The sequence below is a fragment of the Balaenoptera musculus genome, chromosome 4 (genome assembly GCF_009873245.2).
Source record: "Balaenoptera musculus isolate JJ_BM4_2016_0621 chromosome 4, mBalMus1.pri.v3, whole genome shotgun sequence".
Lineage (NCBI taxonomy): Eukaryota > Metazoa > Chordata > Mammalia > Artiodactyla > Balaenopteridae > Balaenoptera > Balaenoptera musculus.
The window spans coordinates 62,301,369-62,320,452 of NC_045788.1; the positions used below are offsets into that span (position 1 = coordinate 62,301,369).

General features: G+C 35.0%; 1 protein-coding gene across 1 annotated transcript in view; it reads left to right on the forward strand.

Annotated features, from left to right (window-relative positions):
• VPS8 (VPS8 subunit of CORVET complex) overlaps positions 1–19,084 on the forward strand; it is a 280,105-nt gene that overhangs the window by 20,760 nt on the left and 240,261 nt on the right. The window contains exons 5-10 of the mRNA XM_036850709.1: positions 5,496–5,589; positions 8,909–8,941; positions 9,901–9,955; positions 13,259–13,264; positions 18,092–18,216; positions 18,965–19,051. Of these exons, the coding sequence (XP_036706604.1) occupies positions 5,496–5,589; positions 8,909–8,941; positions 9,901–9,955; positions 13,259–13,264; positions 18,092–18,216; positions 18,965–19,051 (400 nt within the window). The remainder of the gene's footprint in view (positions 1–5,495; positions 5,590–8,908; positions 8,942–9,900; positions 9,956–13,258; positions 13,265–18,091; positions 18,217–18,964; positions 19,052–19,084) is intronic.

Consider the following 19,084-nt stretch of genomic DNA (forward strand, 5'->3'; position numbering starts at 1 on the left):
TCCTTCCTCTGCAGTTTTTTGGAAGAGTTTGAGAAGGATGGGTGTTAGCTCTTCCCTAAATGTTTGATAGAATTCACCTGTGAAGCCATCTGGTCCTGGACTTTTGTCTCTTGGAAGATTTTTAATCACAGTTTCAATTTCATTACTTGTGATTGGTCTGTTCATATTTTCTATTTCTTCCTGGTTCAGTCTTGGAAGGTTATACCTTTCTAAGAATGTGTCCATTTCTTCCAGGTTGTCCATTTTATTGGCCTAGAGTTGCTTGTAGTAGTCTCTTAGGATGCTTTGTATTTCTGCAGTGTCTGTTGTAACTTCTCCTTTTTCATTTCTAGTTTTATTGATTTGAGTCCTCTCCCTCTTTTTCTTGATGAGTCTGGCTAATGGTTTATCAATTTTGTTTATCTTCGCAAAGAACCAGCTTTTAGTGTTATTGATCTTGGCTATTGTTTTCTTTGTTTCTATTTCATTTATTTCTGCTCTGATCTTTATGATTTCTTTCCTTCTGCTAACTTTGTGCTTTGTTTGTTCTTCTTTCTCTAGTTCCTTTAGGTGTAAGGTTAGATTGTTTATTTGAGATTTTTCTTGTTTCTTGAGGTAAGCTTGTATAGCTATTAACTTCCCTTTTAGAACTGCTTTTGCTGCATCCCATAGGTTTTGGATCGTCGTGTTTTCATTGTCATTTGTTTCTAAGTATTTTTTGATTTCCTCTTTGATTTCTTCAGTGATCTCTTGGTTATTTAGTATTGTTTAGCCTCCATGTGTTTGTGTTTTTTACGTTTTTTTCCCTGTAATTCATTTCTAATTTCATAACGTTGTGGTCAGAAAAGATGCTTGATATGATTTCAGTTTTCTTAAATTTCTTGAGGCTTGATTTGTGACCCAAGATGTGATCTATCCTGGAGAATGTTCTGTGCGCGCTTGAGAAGAACGTGTAATCTGCTGTTTTTGGATGGAATGTCCTGTAAATATCAATTAAATCTATTTGGTCTATTGTGTCATTTAAAGCTTCTGTTTCCTTATTTATTTTCATTTTGGATGATCTGTCCATTGGTGTAAGTGAGGTGTTAAAGTCCCCGACTATGATTGTGTTACTGTCGATTTCCTCTTTTATAGCTGTTAGCAGTTGCCTTATGTATTGAGGTGCTCCTATGTTGGGTGCATATGTATTTATAATTGTTATATCTTCTTCTTGGATTGATCCCCTGATCACTGTGTAGTGTCCTTCCTTGTCTCTTGTAACATTCTTTATTTTAAAGTCTATTTTATCTGATATGAGTATTGCTACTCCAGCTTTCTTTTGATTTCCATTTGCATGGAATATCTTTTTCCATCCCCGCATTTTCAGTCTGAATGTGTCCCTGCGTCTGAAATGGGTCTCTTGTAGACAGCATATATATGGGTCTTGTTTTTGTATCCATTCAGCAAGCCTGTGTCTTTTGGTTGGAGCATTTAATCCATTCACGTTTAAGGTAATTATCGATATGTATGTTCCTATGACCATTTTCTTAATTGTTTTGGGTTTGTTTTTGTAGGTCCTTTTCTTCTCTTGTGTTTCCCACTTAGAGAAGTTCCTTTAGCGTTTGTTGTAGAGCTGGTTTGGTGGTGCTGAATTCTCTTAGCTTTTTGCTTGTCTGTAAAGCTTTTGATTTCTCCATCAAATCTGAATGAGATCCTTGCCAGGTAGAGTAATCTTGGTTGTAGTTTCTTCCCTTTCATCACTTTAAGTATATCATGCCACTCCCTTCTGGCTTGTAGAGTTTCTGCTGAGAAATCAGCTGTTAACCTTATGGGAGTTCCCTTGTATGTTATTTGTCGTTTTTCCCTTGCTGCTTTTAATAATTTTTCTTTGTCTTTAATTTTTGCCAATTTGATTACTGTGTGTCTTGGCATTTTTCTCCTTGGGTTTATCCTGTATGAGACTCTCTGCACTTCCTGGACTTGGATGGCTATTTCCTTTCCCATGTGCGTGAAGCTTTTGACTATAATCTCTTCAAATATTTTCTCAGGTCCTTTCTCTCTCTCTTCTCCTTCTGGGACCCCTATAATGCGAATGTTGTTGCGTTTAATGTTGTCCCAGAGGTCTCTTAGGCTGTCTTCATTTCTTTTCATTCTTTTTTCTTTATTCTGTTTCACAGCAGTGAATTCCACCATTCTGTCTTCCAGGTCACTTATCTGTTCTTCTGCCTCAGATATTCTGCTATTGATTCCTTCTAGTGTAGTTTTCATTTCAGTTATTGTATTGTTCATCTCTGTTTGTTTGTTCTTTAATTCCTCTAGATCTTTGTTAAACATTTCTTGCATCTTCTCGATCTTTGCCTCCATTCTTTTTCCGAGGTCCTGGATCATCTTCACTGTCATTATTCTGAATTCTTTTTCTGGAAGGTTGCCTATCTCCACTTCATTTAGTTGTTTTTCTGGGATTTTATCTTGTTCCTTCATCTGGTATATAGGCCTCTGTCTTTTCATCTTGTCTTTCTGTGAATGTGGTTTTTGTTCCACAGGCTGCAGGATTGTAATTCTTCTTGCTTCTGCTGTCAGCCCTTTGCGTGATTCTTTGATATATGTATATATTGTGAAATGATTACCACAGAAGGGTTACTTATCACCTCACATAATTAGCCTGTTTTTTTTTTTTTTCAGTGAGAACATCTAAGATCTACTCTCTTAGCAACTTTCAAGTATATAACACAGTGTTGTTATAGTCACCATGCTGTGTATTAGATCCTCAGAACTTACTCATATTAAAACTGGAAGTTTATACCCTTTGACCAGCATCTCTGTATTTCCCCCTGCCCCTGGATGTCACTATTTTAGTCTCTGTTTCTGTGAGTTTGGCTTTTTAAAATTCCACTATAAGTGAGATCATACAGTATTTGTCTTGCTCTGTCTGACTTATTTCTTGTAGCATAATGCCCTCAAGGTCCATCAATGTTGTCACAAATGGCAGGATTTCCTTCTTTCTCATGGCTGAATAATATTCCATTTTCTGTGTGTGTGTGTGTGTGTATGTATGTGAATACACATCTGTATCTATTCATCTGTAGATGGACATTTAACTTAGGTTGTTTCCGTATCTTGGCTGTTTTGAATAATGCTGCAATGAACATAAGAGTGCAGATATCTCTTCGAGTTAGTGATTTTGTTTCCTTTGAATATACAACCCAGAAGTGGAATTGCTGGATCACATGGTAGTTCTAGTTTTAATTTTTTGAGAGACCTCCATGCTGTTTTCCATAGTGACTGCACCAATTTACATTCCCACCAACAGTGTCTGGGGATTCCTTTTTCTCTGCATCCTCACAAATGCTTATCTTTTGTTTTTTTGATAATAGCCATACTAATGGATATGAGATGATATCTCGTGGTTTTCATATGCATTTCCCTGATAATTAGTGATGTTGAGCACCTTTTCATGTACCTGTTGGCCATCTGTATGTGTTCCTTGGAAAGATGCCTATTTAGGTCCTCTGCCCATTTTTTTACTCAGATTGTTTTTTGCTCTTGAGTTATAAGAGTTCTTTATATATTTTGATTATTCACCCCTTATGGGGTTAATGGTTTGCAGATATTTTTTCGTATTCCATAGGTTGCCTCTTCATTTTTTGATTGTTTCTTTAGCTGTGCAGAAGCTTTTTAGTTTGATGTAGTCCCATTTATATATATTTATATATATTATATGTATATCTGCTTTTGTTGCTTGTGTTTTCGGTGTCATACATAACCAAAAAATTGCTGCCAGTACCACTGTCAAGGAGGTTTTTCCCTTTGTTTTTTTCTAAGAGTTTTGTGGTTTCAGGTCTTATGTTTAAGTATTTAATCTGTTTAATCTTTGTGAGTGGTATAAGGTAGGGGTACAGTTTCATTATTCTGCATGTGATTACCCAGTTTTCCTAGCACCATTTATTGGAGAGAATATTCTTTCCTCATTGAGTGTTCTTGGCTCCTTTGTCAGATATTAGTTGACAATATATGCAGGTGGTTATTTCTGGGCTCTCTATTTTGTTCGTTGATCTATGTGTCTTTTTTAATGCCAGTACCATCCTGTTTTGATTACTGTAGCTTGAAATAGAGTTTGAAATCAGGAAGTGTGATGCCTCCAGCTTTGGTCTTCTTTCTCAAGGTTACTTTGACTGATTTGGATCAGTTGTGTTTCTATAAACTAACAATGAAATATATAAAAAAGTAATAAAAATCTCATTTACAGTGGCATCAAAAGCAATAAAGTACTTAGGAATAAGTTTAGGAACAAGGAGGTGAAAGAGCTGTACACAGAAAATTATGAGAATTGATGAATGAAATTAAAAAACACAAATGGAAAGATATCCCATGTTCATGGATTAATTAAAATGTTCATACTACCCATAGCCATGTATAGATTCAGTGCAATCCCTATCAAAATCTCAATAACATTTTTCACAGAAAAAACAATCCTAAAATTTGTATGGAACCATTATAACGTAAATGTTTTGGATGATTTGGTCACTACCTGCTTAAAAGCTGTGGTGTCTTCTTTTTGCCTACATAGTAATGTCAGAACTGCTTTGCATGGCATCAGTCTGAACCCTGCTTACCATTTTGACATAATTTCTGAGCACTCCCACTCCTGTCCTCCTGGTCCATGCCTTTTGTGTACTCACATTCCCCACACACTGTGCACCATTACATTTTCATATTTTTGCTTGTGCTTTTTTGTTGTTTGACAGACTCCTAGTTATCTGTCAAGGCCAGCTCAGATACCTTTTCTTTTCTATAGCTGTCCCTAACAGCTCCCTAATAAACAGGATTAAACTCTTCATTTCGTTTCTATAGTGCTTTATTTATTTTTCTTTTCTAACATTTATCCTTTAATTTAAGAGTGAGTTACTCATTAGTCCCTCTAGCTAGGATATGAGGTCCTTGAGAGTAGAAACTTTGACCTTATTTTTGTATCCCCAGAACATACTTTTAGTCACATAGAGCAGGTGTTCAATGTTTGTTAAAAGTTTAAAAATTATTTTTTGTACAGTGATGAGTAGGTTAAGTGAAAGAAGCATCAGAGAATGTGTAATGAGTAGGGCATTTGAGGCAGTTGGTTGGAGAATGAGAGGGTCGTTATAGACAACAGGAGGGCAAGAAAGGTGGCAAAGGTGGAAGGCAGGTAGAGGTAATGTAGACATGTGAGCAGGGGTGCTCTATAGGCAACCTTCTGATGAGTAGCAGAACCTCTTGCTGTATTTCTTAAGGTGGGCAAGGAACAGGTTGAATCAGTGAAAAGGAAATGGTGGCATTATTCATTTTCCTGCTTGTGCTTCTCTGAGGTTCAGGGTGGATTCAGTACATTTTAACGTGAGACTGTTAGACTTTATACCTCTTTGCAAACCAGAGCTAACAAAGTAATACAGTGTTTTATCCTTTTCTCGTTTTTATTTTTTCTTCTTTCAAAGTTTTAAAGACCCTGCCTTTTCAATTTTTTTCCCCAATTCTTAAATGTTTTCCTTTTTTTTTTTCTTTTTAAGAAAGAAGAAATTACCTGATTCTTTTTCACTCCATGGATCAGTTATGCGACATTCACTTTTGAAGGGAATTTCTGCCCAAATAGTGTCTGCAGCTGTAAGTATTTTGTTCTCTTCCCCCAGCTTTATAACCTGCAATGGCATAATGAAGTAGGAATGAGCATAAAACAAAGCACAGCACTTCTCTTGGCCCGAGGCTTAAGAAAAATAGAATCTGGCTTTCATGGGTTTTGTGTGATTATTTTTGACTCATAAGACATAGCTACACATGTTGACATAGAAATTAGTGCAGCCATGAAATAAAGGTCTGCCCAGAGTCTCGGGTGTGCCTAAATGAAATATGGCAGCAAGCCTAAAAGAAACACTATCTGCTTTTTCTTTAAATTCCTTTTCAGTTTAGTTGCCATCTTGTGTATTTGGTTGAGGTAGAGTGCTTGTTCTTTTTAGTCTTTTCATATGGAGAAATGATTGATCAGAATCTTTTACAACGGAGTGATTTTTTTATAATTCACAGAAGTCTTTTCATGTACCTTATTTCATATACTCTTACAACTTTTAAAGTAGGGAAAGCCATATCCTATTTTACAAATGAGAAGACAGGCTCAGAGAGGTGACATTAACTTGTCTTACATCACTGGATTAGGAGATAGCAGAGCAGTTACTCAAAATTGGGGTTTTTGGTTCCAAGTCTAGTGCTTCTTTGTTGTGAAATGAGGGTGGTATTGGTGAATGTGGCCAATGTGTATAATAGCTGGAACAGAATATCTGTGTCGTTTTTGAAAATGATTTAGAGTACTGTGTTAAGTGCAGAAATATTTAATAGTCCATCAAGACAATAGATGCTGATTCTGGTATGTTTTATCAAATTTTCCTTTGGCCTCAAGGCCTGTAGTTTTACACAGTCTTTCAGTTTTGGTTTTCTGAATTCAGTATATAGATTCTGTAAATAATAATAGTAATAGTAATGATGATGATGACAGATTCATACCCCAGGAACTTTGATATGTTTTTATGTTCTTTTCCTGGAGTTTAATTGGTATTTTGCATATTCAGTTTGGACAAAGGTTTGATTTTTCACAAGGGTAAGAGATTGATACAGAAGTGGCATCATGACACCATAACCACATTGTAATTTTCAGGTTTATTAGGAAAAGCTCTTATTGCAGAAACCAAACCAAACAAAACGCAAAAAACACACGCAAAAACCTCCCAAAAAACAACAACCAAAAAACCCCCCAAAGAAACAATAAAAAAGAAAGAAAGAAAAAGTGTTCTCTGCGGGCAGTTGGTATACCCTGACCCAGCTCATATATCATGAAGTCAATTTAAATAGAGAGATAGTCAAGCAATGGAGGAAACCTGGGCAATTGTCCTTCCTTTTGTAGGTGGAGAGTAGCTCATATTTGCTAGAATGGGAACCACCTGTTGAGGATTACATTTCCATGACGTTTTCTGAATTTAATCCTTATGTAGGTGATGAAATTCATTCCTTTCAAAATCAAGATGAACCAGAACAGTCATTTGACCCACCTGTGCAGTTTTAAAAATATTTTGAATAATGGAGACTGAACTAAAACTCAGACATTGAACAATGATTAGATAAATCTGTTATTTAAAAGGGTTTCTCCTTTCTCTTGAAGAGGAGGGAAAAATTGTAATAAATCCCAGAGTGTTTGCATTCTGTTCTTATTTCATTGCCATGGCTGAGCTCCTTTGGTATGTTAAAATGAAAACTGCTTTTCTTGTGACAGTCTTCATACTCTGCTTTCCTAATTTTGGATTACCAGCTCAATTTAAATTGTATGCTTTTCTGTGATGGTTGGTTTATTAACATGTATAGCTAGTTATATTTTGGGGTATCTCTCCTGAATGGCTGTTCAGTAATGCTTTCAGCCATGTGGATAGTGATGTTATTAAGGCTGCCTAGGACGTTGATCATCATGGCCTTGTAGTCTGTGCCTGGAGAACACTTAGGAGAGATGAAACTTTTGGAGTTGTGAACCTCATTGTTTAATTTTGGAATCCTCCTCAAAGTAATATGACATGTGACTATATTTAAAATTGATTCAAATTAATTTTAAAGGATATTTATCATTTTATGATCACCTAAGATAACAGGGATACCTTAGCATAGTGTTTTTGCAAAATGTGTCCATTGTATAAGAACCTCCTAGGGTACTTATGAAAATACAGATTCCTGGGCACCATCCCAGACCTACTGAATTGGAATCTAGTTCTAGCAGTGTAGCTAGGGATTTGCATTTTAACGGGTATCCCAGGTGATTCTAATGCACCGTGGCTTTTGAGAATCACTCTCCTAAGATGCCATAACACCAGCACTGAAATTCTATTCATATATCCTCTAAATTGCTTCCCACATCTGTGGGTTTTAGCTTTGAAAGTTAGCTGACTTCCAATTGCATTTTTCAGGTTCCATTTTGAATATAGTTTATGTTCTTCATCTGCTGGCTCATTCTTTTTCCCTGTCCAGGGCACAAATCAATCATTTATCAAATATTTGTTGCGTGTTTCTTTATTGTTCAGCATTATGTTAGGCATCCTTTACACACACACATCCACACAAAGTTGAGTATATCCTACTATCCAGAATGTTGTACATAGCAGCGTTGGTGATTGTTCTTCCTCATAGTTCCATGCCCTGGTATAAGTTTTTTAAGTTAGTTCCTGGGAAGCTCTGTAAAGTTGGATATAATAGATTCTGCCTTCTGAGAGATTATAATAATGAATTGAGCACACTGACAGGGACAGACAGAAAAGAAATACAGAAGTGATCCAAAGAGCCTGGTCTGGGAATGGAAACCCCGAGTTTTAGACATAGTCTACCACTTCCTGAATAATTGTGGGAAAGTCAATTTAAGCTCTTTGAAACTTAATCTGAATCTTAAGAATCTTAATCTGTTTTCTTAATCTGGAAAATCAGAATAATACTACTTGTTTGATCCATCTCTCCCGGTTTGAGTATCAAATAATGTGATAAATGCATTTGAAAGCTCTTTGCTACTACAGTTCTAATCATTGAAAGCCCTTGTTATTATTTAAAGCTACAGAAGTACCAAATATTAGTAGACACCCTTACATTTATAGGATACTTTACATTTAATTTGATCCTCAGGCCAACTCATTCTATTGAAAATAGAATCTCTTTCCTCTCTCTTTTCCTTTACATTTTCATTTATAATCAGTACCCTTCCTGAAACAGTAAAAGAAAACGATCTACTCTTGTGCTCTTTATATTTTGTTGGTATATACAACTTTTGTAGTTTCTCTTATTTGGGGGCAAAAATGATGGTTCTACCTCTTGTCTGAATTGTATATGTAAAGAGAGGGCCTTATACCATTTTCTGCTTAAAAATGGGAATGTCTTTTCAAATACTTTTTTTTAAAATTTTATTTAGGACAAAGTAGATGCTGGCTTGCCTACAGCAATTGTAAGTATACTTTAAATAATCCTTTAAAGGTAAGCTTTCCATTTGATCAGGTTTTCTTAGATTTATTCTTCCGATATTCAAAGTTATTACATAAGTTTTGTGATAATTAAGTCATGTCATTTACTGCCAGTAATCAGGTTTAAAATTTGTCCGTGTTGAATGTTCTTGTTCTTTCTAGTGTATTGTTACTTTTCAGTTTTCTTTTTTTGTTTTGTTTTTTGAGAAAAATAATAATTAGCCTTTTCCCAATTTATTTGTATGTGGTACTACCCTGCCCAAGTATATTTGCTCCTTCTGTGACTTGGCCTCGCTTTGGTTATAGGGAGTGGAAAACAGTGTTTGGTAAAATCACTTTGTGGTAAATAGTACCCTTAACAGCTCTGAACTCCATTGCCAAGCCTGCCAAATAGTAAATCTGTGGAGTGATTATAGAGAACTGGGGGATATTGAAAGCACTCTAGTGCCCTCTTTTCTATTTTCAACTATTTCCAGCTGCCTCCTGTAGCTTTCTTATTAGGTAGTCAATTGGTGAGGAAGTGGGCTGGGTTTTGAGTATTTCTGGTGCCTTTTGGCTCCTGTGAATAAACTGGAGAAGGGCTTTCTTGTCCCTTTCTCACACCTCATAGGAGGCTCTTGGTTGGGTAGCATAAGTGCCTCTTACTGTGTGTGGACCCCTGAATTGTTCAAAAAATTGCTTTAGAGGAAGTTAAGTGGCATGTTTTTGCCTCTAATGTTGAACATATGATATTTTGTTACCCTTAGAGTAAATTTAGAGGGATTCCCAGAAATAAGATGTTCTGAGTTTCATTTCCCGTTTTGCCTCCTAGATGAAATTTTCCTTATTTATAATAGTTGGTATGTTATCTGGTGCCTAGAGGAAAGAAAACCAGCAAATTCAATTCTGATTATTTCAAGATCCTTGTAATGTCTTAAAATGTAATCTTCTCTTTTGTTCTCAGGCAGTGTCGAGTCTGATAGCAGTGGGTACATCTCATGGATTGGCTTTAATATTTGGTAAATTTTCTACCTACTTTCCTTATTTTAAATATTAAGTATTTGGGTTTTTTTTAATAATGTCTTTTAATCACAGTTTATATAGTAAACTTTATTTATTCGAAAAAAGCCAGAAAAACTTGAAAAGTAGCGGTCAGCATTTTTATAGTTAAAAATTACTTGACTCAGCTTCATTTTGTTGCTCATTGCAAGTTTATTTTCTTCTTTATGAATTTATAAGCTATCATATCATATCTTTTGACTCTCTGCAGACCTAGACAAAAAGGATATAAAGTTGAGAGGTTGGCATTTTGTCTGCCTCTGATTTGTGGTGGTGCTAATGTTTTAGTCTAAATCATATCTGAGTAGTTGGTATTTGAAAAGATCTTCAGAGAAAGAGATTCCCAGGCTTTCTCAGTAATTTTCAGTAACTCTTACTGACAGTAAGTTTTTTTTCATTTACATTGTAAACCCCTCTAAACTGAAAAATTTTTAGCCCATAATCACTTTCTTTTTTTGGTTGAGAAGAGAACTTAGCTAGTTTTATTTGAATGGTAAGTGATAGTCCTAAGTATTTTCTCATTTTTTTTTCCTACATGAGACTAAATAAACCTAGTTTTAATCTTTCTTTGCTTTTGCATTCAATACTATGAGCAGAACATTTTGTTCTGTTTACTTAAAAACTATTAGATAATATTTTCCTGTCATTTTTAGTGTTCTCTATGGATCTTAAGTCTTTTGCAACTTTCTTAAATGGAATTCCTGATGACACTGTATTTTAGTAAGGACTCTACAGGATATTGTGTAAGGATTACCTGGGAAGACCTTAATAGCAGAACCACAGTTTGATCTCTGTGGGCCTTGCATTTTTATTTATCATATGAGTGAATAACTAGTTATTTTCCCTTGTTTTTGAACAATTTGACTTCCTATTTATAAATTTTCCATTATGCCAAAAGCCTTATTTATCATGTGTTTTTAACACCTAGTCTTTTCAAAGGCGATTGATATAAATAATAAAGTTTTATTGTCTGGGGATGAGAAGAATGGAAACAAAAATATAATTCTCTTTAGAGAACTTTAGAATTGATTCTTTAAACAATTTTTTCTTATTCCATAATATGTGTTCATAATAAAAAAATTAGATGAGCAAAAGGTTGAAGATACACCAAATTCTGCCATCCAGGAATAATTCCTAACATTTCTGTATGGCCTTCTAATCTTTTTTCCTGTACATGTGTGTATATATATGTACACACCCCCAAATGGGATCATGTTAATTTGTAACCTGCATTTTCATTATAATGAACATCTTTCCATGTGATTATTAGTCATCTGTAACATAATTTTTTTCTGTATTAAGTTATTAGCTTTTTTTTTTTTAATTGAAGTATGATCGATTTACAATGTTGTGTTTCTGGTGTACATGAAAGCGATTCAGTTTATATATATATATATTCGTTTTCATATTCTTTTCCATTATGGTTTATTACAGGATATTGAATATAGTTCCCTATGCTATACAGTAGAACCTTGTTGTTTATCTGTTTTATATATGGTGGTTTGTATCTGCTAATCTCAAACTTCTAACTTACCCCTCCCCCTTTCCTTTGGTAACCGTAAGTTTGTTTTCTATGTCTGTGAGTCTGTTTCTGTGTAACATCATTTTTAATGGCCACGTTTTACTTAATCATTTCCTACTATAAGACATTTAGGTTGTTTCTAACCAGAAAGTAGAGTGATGAACATCTTTGTAACTGCATTTTTGTTCACATGATTACTTCCTTAGGACAAATTCCTGAAAGTGGGCTTGCTTAGGTCAGGGTATGAACATTTTAAACACTTCTGATGTATACTGCCTAATTGCCTTCTAGAAAGTTTTACCAGCTTGCTCTCCTATCACGTGTAAGAATGCTTGTTTTCCTATGAGGGCATAGTTGGTATCAGATTGATAGAATTCTGGGAAAGGATCTTCAAAGGACTTTTAGTTCAATCCCCTTATTTACATATGAGGTGACTGAGAACCAGAGAGGTTAAGTGACATGTACAGAGCCAAATTCAGAATCAAGGAATACTGAATCCTAAGATCAGTACATTTCCACACTTCCAAGCAGTTCTCCAGTTCTGAGAGAAAAGGAGGCAAATTGCAAGATACATAAAGGAAAGAATGGAAGAACTAAGATGAATGAGGATAAAATATAATGTACATGTTTATCTGTCAGCAGAATACATGTTTATTTTTGTTCCCACTTACCAGTACTCACTTTTCTTCAACTCTATCTGCTTTAATATCCCTTCCTTACCACAAGGTTATAAGAATATGTGCCTGCTTATAATCAAATCCATGCAGAGCTTACTGCAACAAATTAAAATGAAGTCTTTTAAAGTAGAAACTAACAGAGGAGAAGAAGAGTTTATTGTCTTTCATTACTGTCTCCTTAATTTCCTTGGGCCTACTTTCTAATTTTTTTAGACCCCAGTAACTTTCTTGTAGATTTGATGAAATAATAATCTTTCATTACAGTCTCATGAAAAAGAAAGTATGCCATAATGAACATTTTGAGAAAGGATCATAATATTCTAGTTATGCTTTGGATTTTTAATCATGCAGTTAATAAATTTTACTCATTTTTGTGGGAATCAGATATTTGGACAATGAGTTTTAACAAATGGATTAAAATTTGCTTGAAAGCCAGGAAAAAAATGGCAGAGTAATAATACTATGAAGTGTCTAGATTAGAGGTCTGGGTTAAATCTGATCTTTTAAATATCTTTGTTGATCATAGGAAAAAGTGCAGAACTGCACTTGTTTAAGTAACACTAGATTCTCTTTGGAATAGAGGCCTGGGTCATTAAAATAGTAATCATTATAAGCTTCTTAAACGTCATATAAATTGCCTATTCTTATGGAATTATAGGTATATGGTATTTATTATGTATCTTGGTTCTTACCTAACTATAGGATCTCAACAATTCGAATCTTAATAAAGATATCTCCCTATCCTAAGGCCCTTAGTTTTCCATTTTTTGGGTTGTTAGTATACTTTAGTAGATTATCTTTTGGAAATTGTTTTTGTTTTTATCAAACTTAATGGACTTGGATTTACTGTGCTAAAGTTTGGATATTATGCATTTTCTTTATTTCCATAACCAATACCTAAATATAAATGCTAGATGTATCATTTAATCACATTTAGTATCATTCCCACAGATAACTGAAGTTTATCACTTATACTCTTGAAATTTTACCTGTCTTTTCTCTGAACTTTTGAACTGATTTCTTGCTTTTCTCTTTTTTTTGATCTTTTCTCCATGGATTCAAAGGAAAAGGTATAGTAATTTTGGTTTGCATGAGTGACTTTTTCTTTTGACCTTTTTAATGTTGAAAAAGAATGTTACTAGTTACAGTCGATGTCCTCTTATGAAATGCTTATTGAAAAGTTTTGAAATTAAAGTAGGGAATTGTTAAAAATTGTAAATATATGCATACCTTCAATGTTTTATTTTAAATGAAAATAAATCATTGAATATTGATCTTAATCTTTTGGCATAGACCAAAACTGTTTCTTTGAGTTTGTATCTGCCAGTTGGACGTCTGCAGCATCTTTTTTGGCATAAGCTGCATCAGTGATGGGTCATGCAAAATTTGTACTTTTACTTAAAAAAAAGAGGTAAAAAAAGCTTAGGCACCTGTGAATCAGTCGAAGTGTGCAAAATTTTAGACTTTCATAAAACTTCTTTTCAGTTTTCTGCAGTTATCTTGTCCATACCTTACTTCATGACAGTTAATTTAAAGCAACTTATCTTTACCAAGTTTTTCTAAAACATTCATTTAGCTTTCATAGAAACAACAGCTCTTTCTTTTCCACTGTATTTCATCAGTTGACAATATTGTTTAATTACATTTTTAAAGTACAGTAATATTACAGTGGCATGAACAGGTTTGGAAATGAACACAACTGACTTTTCGTAAGCATCTGAGTTCTAGAAAATAGCCAGTTAGCTGTGGGGTGTCATTGTATCGTGGGCTTTAGTCAGTAAGCTTTATAGAGGGAATGGAGAACTTTAATTCTGTGTGTTTGTTAGATGGCGGTCAGGTAAAGTGCTTCTGCTGTTTTATGATCATTGATGATGAAAAATGTTTCCTAATAACTCTTTTCTTCTCCTTTGGTCTTAGAGAATATTTTAATAATGCACAAAGGAGTAGTATTGAAGAATGGTGAATACTGGCAATAAAAGTAGAGCTCTACACACATAATTAGATTTTGATTCCTTCTAGGATCTAGGTATTTCCTTCTTTGATGGTCTTTGGGATGTAGTTAAAACAAATTAGGGGTGAAGAAATAGAGGATTAGATTAATTTTGGTATATGGAGAGAGAGCAGAAATTCTTGAAGTATGTACAAATTTAGATTTTATGGCTATTATAGACTTTATATGTTTTTTATGGCTTTTCTTTGCTACTTAGCACATTACTCTTAAGCCTAGAATATGCTGAGATCTACCCTAAGTAAAGTGTACTGCGAAAGGTATACTGATAAAGAAATAGATATAATTTATTTCACTATCAAATGGATGTGCTTTTTGTGGTATCTGGGCTTCGAGTTCTCTTAATTAATTGGTAAGCTATTTATTATCATTAATAATAATTCTTCGTGGGACTTTCTTGATGGACCAGTGGTAAAGAATCCACCTTACAATGCAGGGGACACGGGTTCAATCCCTGGTCAAGGAACTAAGATCCCACATGCCGCGGGGCAACTAAGCCCGCGCGCCACAAATACTGAGCTCGAGTGCCTCAACTAGAGCCCGTGTGCCGCAAACAACAGAGCCCATGAGCCCTGGAGCCTGTGCGCCACAACTAGAGAAGAGAAAACCCGCACGCCACAACTAGAGAGAAGCCCGTGCACCACAAGGAAGAGCCCACACGCTGCAACAAAAGATCCCGCATGCCTCAACGAAGATCCCGCATGCCGAAACTAAGACCCAACTCGGCCAAAAAAAAAAAATCTTAAAAAAAATTCTTTGCATGTGTACCATTGGATAGTTTTCATATTTTTCATAGGCATTTACAAAATTTACGCTCTATGCCAACTCTTTGAAGTTTATAGGAAAAATGATAGTCTCATTTCATATTTCTTGCCCAGATCAGGAGCCCCATTGGAGGAGGAGAATGTGGAGAGCTCTGATATTCACCTTTCTTGCTTCTGTCCAGGTCCTTTTGTTCTTTTCATGTAGCTTTAGAAATTAAGTGTTTGGAAGAGGTTTTAAGTTTGTCTTCACCAAATACGTTTCCCCAGAACTGTCTAGAAAAATCTGGACTACAGAATGTTCTTCTAGTAGAAGAAACCTCTTCAATAAGTCCCTGCTTTCTTCTTTCCACAGAAATTCTACCTTTTCTGATTTTAGTCTAAATTGTATAGCAAGTTTGTTAATATGGCACCATAAATATAGAATGTATAATGACAGCAATAAGAATTGATAAGTATCTTTGTGGAGTTAAACTATATTACATTTTATGCACTGTCTATTACCTCACAGCCACTCTACCTTATAAAGAGACATTATAAATATAATGAATACATTGTAAAAGTTAAGGACAAAAATTGACAATGTTTTCATTAACATAGTCCTGTGGGATGTAAATTTAATACATATTTCAGGAGTGACCAAGGCTGATAATGTGGTCCTTGTCTTAGCTAGTTTTTTAGTACACAGGACCCACAGTCAGGAAAGCAGAGTCATGTTTGGGTTTTTAATGTAGAAGTTAGATGTGTCTTTTTCCTTCCCTCTTTTTTTCTCTATTTCCTTTTTCTTAATGGTACCCTTAGTCTCTATTTTGTCATACTCCTTAATTCTCCTGTGCTTACTTTCCCTGAGTTATAAGAGTACTTAAATAGTATAATTTTTAAAATAAATTTATTTACTTATTTGTTTTTGGCTGCGTTGGGTCCACATTGCTGCACACGGGCTTTCTCTAGTTGCAGCGAGCGGGGGCTACTCTTCGTTGCGGTGCGTGGGCTTCTCATGGCAGTGGCTTCTCTTGTTGCGGAACACAGGCTCTAGGCATGCGGGCTTCAGTAGTTGTGGCATGTGGGCTCAGTAGTTGTGGCTTGCGGGCTCTAGAGCGCAGGCTCAGTAGCTGTGACGCACAGGCTTAGTTGCTCTGTGGCGTGTGGGATTTTCCCGGACCAGGGCTCGAACCCGTGTCCCCTGCATTGGCAGGCGGATTCTTAACCACTGTGCCACCAGGGAAGCCCAAATAGTCTAATTTAAAGTATGAACTTAGGTAAAGCAGAAAGCATTAGTTAGTGTCTTTAAGTATTGGTGGATCAGAGCTGTATAGAGTTTGGATCTCAAAACCAGGATTACAAAGGATCTCAGCAGGATGCTATTCAAACACTACTCTCCTAGAAGGCAGGCAGCCCAGGCTAAAGGGACTTCTTTTTGAGGCTGGTGTGGAATTTCTGTCTTTGTCCTCTTACTTTCAGCCCATTCGTTGGACTACTCGCATGACCCAAAGTGGTAGCATATATAGAAAATTGTTGCCCAACCACTGAATCTTGACAATTTGCAGAATAAGGTATATGGATAATCCACTAACTGTAAAGGTGGCTCTGACAAAATAAGAATCATGGAAAACACTATTTTAGGCATGCAATTTAATAAAGCAAAATAAAATGGGATGTCATTTTTAGAGTCAGGAAAAAGGAAATTTTAATAACTTGGATTAAACTGGAGGAGGGAGGAACGTATGTAAGGAAAAAATAAGGAAAAAAATCTGTAATTGTTATCATTTTAGATTTGAGTAAACAGGACTTTTAAAATATATCAGACCTTGTATATTTATGAATCTTATTCCTTTTCTGATATTCATCTTGGAAGGCTAAGATCTAAAATGATTTCAGAAAACATCAAATATTTCCTATGTGCTAGATAGAATACAGCCATTAATTGTGTCAGAACTCCTGGGGAGGTGGGGGTTGCTATTTGAGCCTGCTTATGAACACAGAAAAATATTCTTACAGTAGTCACTTTGGATGGGCAAAAGGACTTACCTAGTATTATTCCTTACATTTGAGAATGAATGTCTTTAGGCTGTTTCTGATAACTAGATTTACCTTTATAGGAGGAAGATTTGCAAATGTGGCAGCTATTCAGATGATTGTCAGATGGCTTCTGTGTGCAAGGCACCAGTCTGGGTATTCTGGGGATGTTAATTCACTGATGATCTCAGCCCTTAGAGAGGTCATAGTCTAAGAGTGAGAGTGAGATGTATTTACCTCCAAAAATTAGCACATAGATAGTGAAGGGAAGCACAAACAATGGCTGGGGGAGTTAAGAGACCTCCTGATTGTGCAAGTATGGTAGTTTTTTTCCCCCTTAAACAGTTAAATTTTGTAGGCATGCCTTCTTATGTTTAAATTTTTTATTTCATTGTTTTCAAGTGGGTACAATAATGAACTCTATATAATATAAAATAAGCATTGCCTAGGAGAAGCCCTAGAGGAATTTAATTATTAGATAATAAGGTTTAATAATATCTGAGTGCCTCCTGGAGAAATCAGAGATGATTACAGCAAAATTCTTGCCCTTAAGTAACTTAATCTAGTAGAGATTTGAATTATTTGCTTTTAGCATATCAAATGTTGATGCTTGAAAAGAATTTTCTTAAGCAGTTTAAACATACCCTGTGATTTTATTTATATTGTTCATTTGCCTGGTAAACCTTTTCTCCATGGATAATATAATGTAAATTTCAGCCAAACTCTAAATTAATAAATTTTGATTTTTGAAGTTTTAAAGCTACTTTAAAAGATGGTATTTCATGTAACCTTGCATCCTAAAAATAGCAAGAAATACAATTCTAGAATGGAAGTTAGTTCAAAGAGCTTTCGTAGGATTTTTTTTAACTTATTAGCAAGTTTTGTATTATGCTTCCTTGTAGTTATTGTTTTTTTCTGCTTTCTTAGTGTCTAATTCAATGCCCAGTGTCTAGTTAGATGCTCAATAAATATATTTTAAGCTGAATGTAACTTCATCGTTCGATTCTTTTGATACTTGCTACCTCAAAGTGTTTGAAAACAAGCCTATACTAAGTATATATTTATTCATGCCTTCATTTCTTTCACTTGATTTCATCAATTGCTTTCTTTAGATCAGAATCAAGCTTTGCGACTCTGTCTGGGTAGCACTAGTGCTGGAGGTCAATATGGAGCCATCTCTGCCCTCAGTATCAACAGCGACTGCTCACGACTTCTCTGCGGCTTTGCTAAAGGACAGGTAAATAGGAACTTAATTTTCTCCATAAGACAATGTAAAATCAATTAAAAAAAAAGCATTATCTCTAGATCAGTATCTCGAAGACTAAAACGTGTTATAAAGTGACGTGTCTGTAGAGCTAACCTGAGTTTGCTTAGTCTGACTTTTGTCCAAATTTTAAAATATTATTGACTGAGCCAGAGTCTGTGATTTTTAATATCTTAATTCATATGTCCATATAAGTAAATAGGTTTTATAAACCAACCAGGCTGTTATACAAAATTTACTTTCCTACTGTAGTGAGGATAATTGTTGTTGATTTTTAAGGACACTATATTCTGCTTTGTGTATTCTTATTACTGTGTTCCTAGATAACTATTTTGGTATTTCTTTTTCTTCTGAAACTGGCAGTAAGTTTTGTTTCTTCTCTTCTTCTGACATATTAATTGGTTTGGCAGTAAGCCTTTCTATAATTTTTACCAGTGCTAAAGAGATTGACTCATTAAAGAAATTTCTTTTACCTCTCAGTAAAACAACAAGATTTAAAATCTGAAGGGTAAAGTAGGTTGGGCAGGATGAGGGGAGGATGAAGATGAAATAAAGGCCCCACGCTTTAGTGGATCTGCAACCTTTAGTTATGTTTTAACTTTATAGTTCTTTGTCTGCAATGTTTATAGACCAGGAATAGATTATTTCAGCCAAAAGCCAGGAAACTTAAGTCCAAAAAAGAGCAATAAATTTGTTTTTAAAGCATTTAGTTGTCTTATAGATCACTATGTGGGATTTGGCCAGTGGAAAACTTCTAAGATCAATAACAGATGCTCATCCTCCAGGAACAGCAATATTGCATATTAAGGTAAAGTCCTTATTTTCTTTTTCTAATCATCTT